General features: G+C 47.9%; 1 protein-coding gene across 1 annotated transcript in view; it reads left to right on the top strand.

The window, feature by feature from the left end:
• MIOS (meiosis regulator for oocyte development) overlaps window positions 1-11,186 on the top strand; it is a 48,861-nt gene extending 37,675 nt beyond the window's left edge. Inside the window, exons 9-11 of the mRNA XM_069729350.1 lie at window positions 8,136-8,340; window positions 8,809-8,938; window positions 10,677-11,186. Of these exons, the coding sequence (XP_069585451.1) occupies window positions 8,136-8,340; window positions 8,809-8,938; window positions 10,677-10,773 (432 nt within the window). The 3' untranslated portion in view covers window positions 10,774-11,186. The remainder of the gene's footprint in view (window positions 1-8,135; window positions 8,341-8,808; window positions 8,939-10,676) is intronic.
• Window positions 11,187-12,885: the final 1,699 nt, after the last annotated feature.

The raw sequence follows: 12,885 nt of genomic DNA, 5'->3' as shown, positions 1-12,885 counted from the left end.
TCCAAACTTCTGTCCCTTACTTAATCTTTTGGACTTACTTAGTGGTCCTCCTCAGCCACCCACACAGACGGACATACACTAGACCTGGTCTTCACCCGTCTCTGCTCTCGAACTTCACCACCTCCCCTCTCCCTCTATCCTACCACCATCTGCTCACCTTCTTCTCACTGTCCTCCTCACCGGTCACCCATATCCAGCAACATGCGCACCCACGCAGGAACCTCCCACACCTAGACACCCACACACTCTGACTCTATCCTACCACTGGCATCCATATCCTCACTCCACGACACAGACAGGGCCACTGCTTTCTACAATGCCACTCTCGCATCAGCTATTGACACAGTTGCCCCTCTCGTTCATGGCAGAGTGCGACGTATCAATAGAGAACCCTGGCACAATAACACCACTAAAAAGCTCCGGCAAGTGTCCATTGTTGCAGAGCGGCGTTGGAAAAAAAACACATTCGCAAGACGACTTCACTGCATTCAAACATGCAACACTCGCTTTCAAATCTGCTCTCACCTCTGCTAAACAGGCCTACTTCACAACACTCGTATCTTCCCTATCCAACAACCCCAAATAGTTATTCAAAACCTTTAACTCCCTCCTCTGCCCCCCACTGCCCCCTCCAACCTCCCTCATCTCTGCTGAGGACTTTGGTCGATCTTATTTTATAAGTGTGTGGCAAACAAGGCAAGTCTTCATTGTTCAACTACCACAATCCCTTTGTATACAAGACCAATGCCCAAACCCCATAACCTCCCTATCTAACATCACTGAAGGGGGGCTTAACTGTCTCCTCTCCAAATTGCACCTCACCACCTGTGCACTCGACCCCCATCCCACCTCCTCCTCAACCTCACCACCACTCTTATCCCATCTCTTCAACCTTTCACTAACTTCTGGCACCTTCCCTTCTGCTTTCAAACATGCCACAATCACGCCTATCCTTAAAAAGCCAACCCTCGACCCAACAGCTATGTCCAGCTATTGCCCAATATCGCTGCTTCCATTCGCTTCCAAACTCCTGGAGCAGTACGTCCACGCTCAACTTTCCTCCCATCTCTCATCTAACTTGGTCTTTGACAATCTACAATCTGGTTTCCGCCCCCATCACTCAACTGAGACTGCCCTGACCAAAATCAATAACGACCTACTTACTGCCAAAGCTAACGGACAATACTCTGTACTCCTCCTTCTAGACCTGTCCTCTGCTTTCGACACGGTTGACTACTGCCTCCTACTACAGATCCTCTCCTCCTTTGGCATCAAAGACCTCGCCCTATCCTGGATCTCCTCGTACCTTTCCAACCGCACATTCAGCGTGTCCCACTCCCACACTACCTCCTCATCCCTCCCTCTCTCTGTTGGAGTCCCCCAAGGCTCCGTCCTAGGACCCCTACTCTTCTCAATCTATACACTTGGCCTGGGACAACTCAAAGTCCCATGGATTCCAGTACCACCTCTATGCTGATGACACTCAGATCTACCTCTCTGGCCCAGACGTCACCGCTCTGCTGTCCAGAATCACTGAGTGTCTATCAGCCATATCCTCCTTCTTCTCCTCTCGCTTCCTCAAACTCAATGTGAACAAATCTGAACTCATATCTTTCCTCCATCTCATAGATCTTCCTTACCTGACCTAAATATCGCAATTAACAACATGACGCTTGCCCCCGTACCGGAAGTCCGCTGCCTCGGAGTAACCCTTGACTCTGCCCTGTCCTTCAAACCACACATCCAAGCTCTTTACACCTCCTGTCGCCTCCAGCTCAAAAATATCCCCAGAATCCGTCCCTTCCTCAACCGTCAATCTACTAAAATACTTGTGCACGCTCTCATCATCTCCCACCTCGACTACTGCAACATCCTTTTACTCGGACTCCCATGACAGCACGACGAGAGAGGGGTTCCGCCCATTAGGAACAGGAAACCTACAGATACAAAAGGGCGGCACCTCTCCCTTGCCTCAGTTGGTTTCCTGTTCCTGAAGGGGACGGATGCCTACAGAAGGAGCCCAGGCCGGCCGAATATGGTAGCGGGGGGGTCTCCTACCTCGGCCGGTGCGGAGATCCCTGGAGACGCCACGGTGGTCCTTGCTGGATTTCACGGCAGTGGCGTTCGCAGCAGGGAGCGGAGTCCGGAGGATTTCCTGCCTCCATCAGCGTCGGCGCAGGTAAGTATTCCCATTGGTGGTGCAGCGGTATGGTGTGGCTGCGGGTGCCGGGCTCAGGTGTGTGGGTGAGCTCCCGGAGCGCTGCGCTCCATCCCCGGCGTCCTGCACCGCTCTCAGCGCGTGCTGGAGCGTTTCCGGGTGCAGTGACGTAAGGGGGCGGGGTTAGCGGCCGCTTCCGGGTCGCCGGACGTCTGCGCATGCGCAGTCGTTCCAAGATGGCGGCGCCCATCGCGTCTGAGTGCCGGTTTTGACCGCAAGATCTCCTGCCCTCTGCTGTATCCTGGACCAATAGGGACAGCGCTGGCCCATCTGCTGACCGGATCCAAGGGATATTTATGCAGGTGGAGATGTTAGATCCCTGCTTTTGGTCGCATTTCGTCATGGAGAGTGGTGGTGAGCAGCAGCAGCTGCCAGACGAGGTACGTCAGAAGCCCAAACAGAAAGATAGAGGCGACCAGCCCAGTCGTAAGAGCTCTTCCGAACAAGGATCCAGAGCTTCGACTAACAAAGAACCCCCTCGGATTCCGGTACTTTACTTTGGCGCACGGGTAAGTGATCTACGTGAAAGTTCACTCTGTGACGCGGGCCCCTTATACTTTATCATTCCAGGGGAAGAAGAGTACGGGAAAGTCAAAACATAAGGAGTGTGCCCTCTGTGGAGTCCCTCTACCTGACTCTTGTTCAAAAAAATTATGTGCCCCCTGTATACAGCAGACTGTGAGGTCTACAGGAGTGGGTTGGTGGTAGTGACATTAGGTCAATTAGGTCAGATATTAGTTATCTCCTATATTGTCCTCCCCTAGGTAGCAGAAGAGTCCGTAACTCCGGCAAACCTGAGGGACATGATCCGGCTGGAAGTAAGGGAATCACTACGGTCCCTATCCCAAGCGGAAGGCTCAAAGCATAGGACTCTCTTGGACTCTAATTCTTCAGAGGAAGAAAGAGAGGAAAATACCTATCTCTCCAGTCCTCTCTCCTCTTCATCAGATGAGGAGTCAGGGCGATTCTGTCTACCCTTGGATAAAATCGACAAAGTTGTCAAATCAGTTAGAGGCACGATGGGTATAGAGGAACCTAAATCACAACCCTCGAAACAGGAGTTGATGTTTAGCGGACTTGATCGTAAAAAACATAGATCTTTCCCGGTAAACGAGAAGATTCAGGACTTGATCCTTAGAGAATGGAAGAAACCGGAAAAAAAGGGGGCCTTACCACCGGCATTAAAACGCAGGTATCCCTTTGACGATCCGGTTGTGGATACATGGGATAAAGCTCCTAAATTGGACGCGGCTGTAGCAAAAGCGTCAAAGAAAGCCTCATTACCCTTTGAGGATATGGGGACCCTCAAGGATCCTCTGGACAGGAAGGCAGATATCTTCCTTAAAGGTACCTGGGAGATGGCGGCTGGATCTCTCAGACCAGCCGTGGCGGCAACATGTACGGCCAGATCATTAATGGTCTGGCTAGATCAGTTAGAGTCTCAGCTTAAGGACGGTGCATCCAGAGACACTATTCTGAAGGCTCTACCGACCATCCAGAATGCTGCAGCCTTCCTATCGGACGCATCCGTGGACTTGGTTAGAATGGCGGCTAGAGCGGCAGGACTATCTAACGCGGCTCGCAGGGCCTTGTGGCTGAAATGCTGGTCAGGTGACATTCAGTCCAGAACTAAGCTCTGCGCCATTCCGTGTGAAGGACAATACCTCTTCGGTCCAACTCTGGACGAGTTGTTGGAAAAAGCAGGGGATGACAAAAAGAAATTCCCCAATCTATATTCATCTTACCGCCGGCCCTTCAATCGAAGGAGATTTGGTCGCGGGAAGAAACGCGGGTCCTCTCCCACTAGAGAAAGTTTCAGATGGGAAGACAGACGCGGTAGAGGTACGGGCTATATGTTTCGCCGTTCCTCAAAGGATCAGAAAAAACCGGACCAATGACTAGCGATCCCTGTGGGGGGTAGACTGTCAGCTTTTTCCTCAGCTTGGCTTGACATTACAAACAGTAAATGGGTCAGAGGCATCATTACTGAAGGTCTAAAACTGGACTTCAATCACTGGCCTCGTGAAAAATTTAAATTAACCCCTTTACGTTCCTCCCCCCTTGAGCAAGCAGCCCTGGAAGCAGAGGTTATCAACTTATGTTCCAAGAACGTGCTGATTGAAATTCCGGAATCAGAAAGAGGAAGGGGATTTTATTCTCCTCTTTTTCTGATTAAGAAACCAGACGGATCTTTTAGAACGATCATTAATCTCAAATGTCTTAATGAGTTACTGGTCAATGAATAATTTAAAATGGAAACAATCAATTCAGCAATAAAAATGTTGTTTAATCACTGTTTCATGGTAGTTGTAGATCTAAAAGATGCATACTATCATGTTCCAATACATGAACACTTGCAGAGATTCCTGAGGGTAGCTGTGTCAATGGGGGGCCAGATTCGCCATTTCTAGTTCAGAGCTCTTCCCTTCGGCTTATCAGCAGCTCCTAGGGTGTTTACAAAGTTAGTGGCCGAAGTCATGGTGCACTTACGAGAGTCTGACATCCTAATTATTCCCTACTTGGATGACTTTCTTATAGTAGGGAGCTCTGCAGACCATTGCCTTTCTCAGCTAGAGACAGCCACATCCAAACTTGAGCATCTGGGGTGGATCGTGAATTATGAAAAATCTCGTTTACAGCCCCAGAAAATACAAAGATTTTTGGGACTATTGTTAAACTCAGAATCCCAACAGTGTTGTCTTCCACCCGACAAGTTGTTACATATCCAACAACAGGTGTCTAGGGCAATTGATAAGCCTTCCATGACCCTTAGACAGGCTATGTCATTATTGGGTTCTTTAACCTCTTGCATTCCCGCCGTCCGTTGGGCCCAGTTCCACACCAGACCGTTACAATCCGAGGTGCTGGTTAATGACAGAATCTTACGGGGGTCCCTGCAGAGTCAGATTACCTTGAGTCCAAAAGCACTCACATCTCTTAAGTGGTGGTTAGTCAGTGAAAATTTATCGGCGGGAGTTCCCTGGGTGTCTCAGGTAACACGGGTGGTAACAACAGATGCTAGCCCTTCGGGTTGGGGAGCACACATGGATGACATGATGGTTCAGGGTCTATGGTCCCCTCCCCTAACATCAGCCTCCTCCAACCAGAAAGAGTTAATGGCAGTAGAGCTTTCGGTGAAAAAATTCCTCATATATCTGCAGGGTCATCATGTCAAGATCCTATCGGACAACCAGGTGGCGGTCGCATACATAAATCATCAGGGTGGAACTCATTCCGAGTCACTGATGAGAGTAGCGGATCGTCTGTTCCAGACAGCGGAAAATCACTTCTTATCCCTAACCGCTCTACACATAAGAGGAAAAGAAAACATCAAGGCGGACTTTCTAAGCCGCAACACCTTGAGGCAAGGGGAGTGGTCCCTAAACAATTGCGTGTTCGATCAGATCGTCCACAAATGGGGACATCCAGAAGTAGATTTATTTGCTACCAGGGACAATCGGAAGACAACAAAATTTTGTTCCCTAAATCCCAGGGAAAATCCTCTGACGGTAGACGCCTTTCTGATCAAATGGGATTTTCAACTGGCGAATGCATTTCCTTCACTAGGCCTGTTACCCCTAGTAGTCAGGAAGATAAGAGAAGATCGAGCCAGAGTTATATTGATTGCCCCATTCTGGGCCAGAAGGGCCTGGTTCACTTGGCTCAGGATCATGTCAGTGGAGGATCCCTGGGTACTTCCGGACATTCCAGATCTGCTCTACCAGGGTCCGATCAGCCATCCTCAAGTAAAGAATCTCCATTTAACGGCATGGATTTTGAAAGGGCGTTACTAAAAAGCAAAGGGTTCTCCCCGAGTCTAATTGAGACCCTTATGAAAAGTAGAAAGCAAATAACCACAACAGTTTACGCTAGAACCTGGCGGAAATTTCTGGCCTCTTCTGATTTTAATTTAGAAGAGGGATTACCTATAAAACAAATCTTAGAATTCCTGCAAAGAGGCTTAGAGCTAGATCTATCCACTAGTACTCTAAGGGTACAGGTCTCGGCCCTAGGGGCTCTATTTTCATGTAACATCGCCAATAATTATTGGATCTCAAGGTTCATTAAAGCATCTATTAGATCTAGACCCATACATAAAGATAGATCTATGCCTTGGGATCTCAACCTACTACTGTCAGCATTGACTAGAGAGCCGTTTGAACCTTTACAATGAGCTTCAATTAAGGCCTTATCCCTTAAGACAGCTTTTCTTGTGGCAATTACATCTGCCCGTAGAGTGGGGGACATACAAGCGCTCTCCAGGCTTGCCCCTTATACAGAGTTTCTACCAGACAGAGTAATCCTCAGACCGGACCCAGCCTATTTACCAAAAGTGTCCTTCCCAATCCCTCCAACCCTAAAGAAGAACTACTCCATACATTAGATGTTAGGAGATGCCTGCTAGAATACATCTCTGTTGCTGACACATGGAAGAAAGATGATGCGTTATTTTTATCTTTCCAAAACCCTAGAAAGGGACTTAGGGTATCAAAGTACACACTAGCAAAGTGGATTAGGGAGGCTATCTCTTTGGCTTACACTGCAGGTGGAGGTCCGGCTCCGCAGAATCTGAGGGCGCATTCCACCAGGGCCATGGCTACATCCTGGGCGGAAAAGTCTGGAGTATCAATCGACCAGATATGTAAGGCGGCCACATGGTCATCCCCGTCCACCTTCTTTAAACACTATAGGTTGGATTTGGGGGCTTCCTCTGATCTCACATTCGGGTTAAGGGTGCTACAGGCCATAGTCCCTCCCTAAGGAAGCTTATATCTCTGTAATTCTCTCGTCGTGCTGTCATGGGAGTCCGAGTAAAGCATTAAGCTACTTACTGGTAGCGGCATTTCTCGGAGGCCCATGACAGCACCCTTAGTTCCCTCCCTATTCACTGGGGGTTGCACTTCCTATAAATGTATATATTTCACAATACGATACCAGTTCCAATAGATGTCTGATATTTTGTATATAATCTGTATATAGTGTATATTTTTGTGTACCACTAACCGCGGTAGTCCTCTCAAGACTCTGAAATACAACTGAGGCAAGGGAGAGGTGCCGCCCTTTTGTATCTGTAGGTTTCCTGTTCCTAATGGGCGGATCCCCTCTCTCGTCGTGCTATCATGGGCCTCCGAGAAATGCCGCTACCAGTAAGTAGCTTAATGCTTTCTGTGGCCTCCCTGCTAACACCCTTGCACCTCTCCAGTCCATCCTTAACTCTGCTGCCCGACTAATTAATCTCTCTCCTCGCTACTCCTCTGCTTCCCCCTCTGCAAATCTCTTCACTGGCTCCCATTCCCTCAGCGTATCCAATTCAAATTACTAACACTGACCTACAAAGCCATCTACAACCTGTCTCCTCCATAAATCTATGAACTAAACTCCCGATATCTTCCCTCACGTGATCTCCGGTCCTCCCAAGACCTCCTTCTCTCCTCCACACTTATTCGCTCCTCATCCAACCGCCTCCAAGACTTCTCCCGAATATCCCCCATCCTCTGGAGTTCTTTGTCCCAACACATCCGACTATCAACCACAGTCGGATCCTTCAGACAGAACCTAAAAACCCATCTCTTCAGGAAAGCCTACGGCCTGCACTGATTCGCTGCCTCATCGCTACCGAAGCTACCGCCTCACCAACACCGGAGCTACCGCCTCACCAACACCGGAGCTCCTGCAACCCTCAACCTACTGTCTCCTTCCCCATAATCCTGTAGAATGCAAGGGCAGGGTCCTCGCCCCTCTGTATCAGTCTGTGGTTGTTAGCTTACTGTAAGTGATATCTGTAATTTGTATGTAACCCCTTCTCATGGACAGCACCATGGAATCAATGGTTCTATATAAATAAGAATAAATTAATATTGCCTACAATTTTTTTTTTGTTTTACTAAGGGTGGAAAATGTAATTTATTTTTTGCAGGTGTTTGTGAGCTGTAATTTCTGCGGGAAATCCATCTCGTATAGCTGCTCCTCCGTACCGCACCAGGGCCGAGGATTCAGCCAGTATGGAGTCAGCGGGTCACCGACCAAGTCAAAGTTCACCAGCTGCCCCGGCTGCCGGAAGCCCCTTCCACGCTGCGCCCTCTGCCTCATCAACATGGGAAATCCCATCTCCAGTTGTCCAGGTAATCTCCGCAGATTAACCCAGAGACGTTTTCTGGATTTTCCCATCTTCTTAAATCGGTAAAATTTCAGTGTTTTTTGTAAAATCTTTGCAATTGACGTCTTATTAAAAATCCAAGAACAGAAGGATTCTTTCTGGTATCGTGTACTGCATGTAGCTTGTTACCGAAATCCTTGAAGAAAAGCATGCAAGCTGAAGTAAGATGTGACCACGTCCCTTAAAGGGGATGTCCACTTTCAAGAAAATAGAAAATGACTAGTTAACAGCACACAACGCAAGGGCTCACCCTCCCTTGGTCCAGCGACAGATCTGTGCCAGATTCAGTGTAATGGCTGCAGTGGCATAACCGCTGCAGGCAATCGCTCCGTTCAGCGACTCTTCCATCTACCTCGGCAAAGCTGCTGAATGTATTGATGCACGGTGTCAATACGACTTTTCCTTTCTCAACATCTGAGCCGTTTCTCCATAGGGGCGTCAAAGTCTGATGAGAAGGTCGACCTCAGCAAGGAGAAGAAGGTGGCCCAGTTCAACAATTGGTTCACATGGTGTCACAACTGTCGACACGGTGGTCACGCCGGACACATGATGAGCTGGTTCAAGTAAGGAATGGAGTAGGGTAAAAAAAAAACGATTCCCATCATCTTTTCATATCCTATGGCAGTGTTCCCCAACTCCGGTCCTCAAGAGCCACCAACAGGTCGTGTTTTGAGGATTTCCTTAGTGTTTCCCAGGGTCATTGAATGCTTTCATGTCCAGGTGATGCAATTATCACCTGTTCAATACTAAGGAAATCCTGAAAACATGACCTGTTGGTGGCTCTTAAGGACCGGACTTGGGGAACACTGTCCTAAGGGAATGTGGGGCCTTGTTAGGATGTGAGAGGGCGTCCTGGCCCCGCTTTTTCTCCTCCTGCTCATTCCCCACTGTATGAATATCAATCCTACTATCCTTGTGAGGCTTTGTTTTAGGTTTTTTTGCGGGACGAGTTGCACTTTTGAATCACACGATTTTTTTTTTTTTTTTTTTACCATATAGCGTACTGGAAAAAAAAAATCTATTTGCTGTGAAATTGCTGAGTGAGGACTCCTCTTTGTACTGACATTTTCTATTGAGACCATTTTGGAACAGATACGATGCTTTGATTGCCTTTTATTGCAATGTTGCCATGGCAAAAAAACATAATTCTGGCGGTTTTGATTTTTTTTTTATCGTTACACCGTTTACCGGATTGTTTATATATTTTGATTCGACCAAAAAAAAAAAAAAAAAAAATTGCAATTGTTATATTTTCAATGGTGCGAAGGTGTGGGGTTTTATTTAAAAAAAAAAACAAAAACTTTTACTGACTTCAATATTCTTTTTAAAGGGAACCTGTCACCCCGAAAATCGCGGGTGAGGTAAGCCCACCGGCATCAGGGGCTTATCTACAGCATTCTGGAATTCGGATGTATCCTAAAAGATGAGAAAAAGACGTTAGATTATACTCACCCAGGGGCATTCCCGATGTTGGTCCGGGTCCGGCACCTCCTCCCATCTTCATCAGATGTCCTCTTCTTGGCTTCATGCTGCAGCTCCGTCGCAGGCGTACTTTGTCCTGTTGAGGGCAGAGCAAAGTACTGCAGTGCGCAGGGCCTCTCTGACCTTTCCCAGCGCCTGCGCACTGCAGTACTTTGCTCTGCCCTCAATAGGACAAAGTACGCCTGCGCTGGAGCCGCAGCATGAAGACCAGAAGAGGACATCTGATGAAGATGGGAGGCGCCGGACCCGGACCAACAGCGGGACCGCCCCTGGGTGAGTATAATCTAATATCTTTTTTTCCTCTTTCAGGTAACATCGGGGGCTTATCTACAGCATTCCAGAATGCTGTAGATAAGCCCCTGATGCCGGTGGGCTTACCTCACCCATGATCTTCGGGGTTACAGGTTCCCTTTAAGGCACTTGAAGCAGCGATGGTCCGATAACTTGTGCTATACATGGTGGGCTTCAGCCGTGCTATGTATAGCAGAAATCACAATCTCCTATCAGCTGGTGTTCAGATTAACACTGACACGGAATGGGGTCTTCTGCAGACCACCACCCATCAGGACAACCCATCGGCGCCCTGCGATCATGTGACAGAAGCGCCAATGGGAAGGATTGCCACCTTCTGGCTGGTGTGTCTTACATGGCACTGTCAGTGACTGACAGTAGGACTTAACAGCTGTAGGTGGAGCCATGTAAAAGAGGAAGACTGGTAACCTCAAGCAACGTCTTCTGCCCGCTGCAGGGTCTTCATAGGATTGCAATGTCTGCAGCCATTTTCTTCTGCACTAATTGCCCTTGTCCCTGTTTTTGCAGAGATCACACAGAGTGCCCGGTGTCCGCCTGCTCCTGTAAGTGCATGCAGCTGGATACGACAGGCAACCTGGTTCCTGCAGAGACTGCCCAGCCGTAAGTCCGATCCTTGTCTAGGACCCCACCATACAAGACCTGGCCGAGCGGCGGAGACACTCGGCGTCCCATGCACCACAGCCATGTCCAGCTCACAGGACTCAAGGAGGATCTGGATACGGACAGATGGATCTGATGAACGACGCTTCTCTCCAGAAAGGGATTTATAGAGGAAAAACTCCAATTACATTTTAAAAGGACATTTTTATGATTTCTGGATCGTTCACAGCTTTTGTATATAGTGATAGACCTGAGCACTGGAACGTGGGGATCACTGTTCTCCCCCAGTTATCAATTCAGCTGGACATGTTCTGTTTTTCCTCCTTTAACTGCATTGCCACGTGTTTCTAAAGCGATTGTCCCTCACCAGACTGTCTCATAGTTTACATATAAAGTTAATTATTTCTGTAAATATTACTTTCCAGTGGTGCAATCATTCTGCTGGTGCAGTCACTGTGTACATACATTACTGATCCTGAGTTACATCCTGTATTATACCCCAGAGCTGCACTCACTATTCTGCTGGTGCAGTCACTGTGTACATACATTACATTACTGATCCTGAGTTACATCCTGTATTATACCCCAGAGCTGCACTCACTATTCTGCTGGTGCAGTCACTGTGTACATACATTACTGATCCTGAGTTACCTCCTATATGATACCCCAGAGCTGCACTCACTATTCTGCTGGTGCAGTCACTGTGTACATACATTACTGATCCTGAGTTACCTCCTGTATTATACCCCAGAGCTGCACTCGCTATTCTGCTGGTGCAGTCACTGTGTACATACATTACTGATCCTGAGTTACATCCTGTATTATACCCCAGAGCTGCACTCACTATTCTGCTGGTGCAGTCACTGTGTACATACATTACATTACTGATCCTGAGTTACATCCTGTATTATACCCCAGAGCTGCACTCACTATTCTGCTGGTGCAGTCACTGTGTACATACATTACTGATCCTGAGTTACCTCCTATATGATACCCCAGAGCTGCACTCGCTATTCTGCTGGTGCAGTCACTGTGTACATACATTACTGATCCTGAGTTACCTCCTGTATTATACCCCAGAGCTGCACTCACTATTCTGCTGGTGCAGTCACTGTGTACATACATTACATTACTGATCCTGAGTTACATCATGTATTAGGGTACGTGCACACGTTGTGGATTCTCTGCGGATCTGCAGCATTTTTTGAGGTGCAGAAACGCTGCAGATCCGCAATTGATTGATTTACATTGTACTGTAAATGAGAAAAAAAAATGCTGTGCACACTTTGTGGAAAATCCGCTGTGGAAACGCTGCGGTTTAAAAGAAGTAGCATGTCGCTTCTTTTTTGTGAATCTGCGTTTTTGTACCCATTCCATTATAGAAAACCACAGCAAAAACACAAAAACCGCTGCGGAACCGCACAAAAAACACAACAAATCCGCAGGTGCATTTTCTGCCGGGAGAGGCAGAATCCGCACCAGAAATTCCAAAGGCTAATCCACAACGTGTGCACATAGCCTTATACTCCAGAGCTGCACTCACTATTCTGCTGGTGCAGTCACTGTGTACATACAATGCTCCTTCAAGTCCCCATCACACACAGTAGCAGATACTGGTCCTGCTTTTGGGTTGATGGCTTTCTACACTCCCGTGTTGCCCCCTCTGTCCTGTTATCTGCGCTCTTGTTCCATCCTGGAGGATCTGGGCTACACAGGTATCGGCTCATTAGTGGCGAGAGTGATCATTAGTGGTGAGAGCTCAGCTGCTGCTGTTAGACTGAGGTCCAGGCTGTATGACAGCCATCATCTGCTGGCAATAATGGAGGCTCAAATTCAGAGGTTAGATAAAAAAACAATAATAAGTACATAATGTTTCCGGAGGAGAATAAGGCCCAAATGGAAATCCAATCCCTTGTAGTGGATGCAGCCATTTATTCCGACCACCTCTCCCCTGACTGCGGTAGTTACAAATCTTGTGGTGATGCTGTACGCGTATAGATGGGGATTACCTCTTTGATCCCCATTTAGATGCTGCTGACAATCACTGCCAGCAGTGTTAAAGTCACTGCCATGTTGATGGCCGCTGGCTGGGTATGGCGAATCCGTGCTGACTAGG

Source organism: Ranitomeya imitator, chromosome 6 (genome assembly GCF_032444005.1).
Source record: "Ranitomeya imitator isolate aRanImi1 chromosome 6, aRanImi1.pri, whole genome shotgun sequence".
Taxonomy (NCBI): domain Eukaryota; kingdom Metazoa; phylum Chordata; class Amphibia; order Anura; family Dendrobatidae; genus Ranitomeya; species Ranitomeya imitator.
This window is presented reverse-complemented; position numbering and strand designations above follow the sequence as displayed.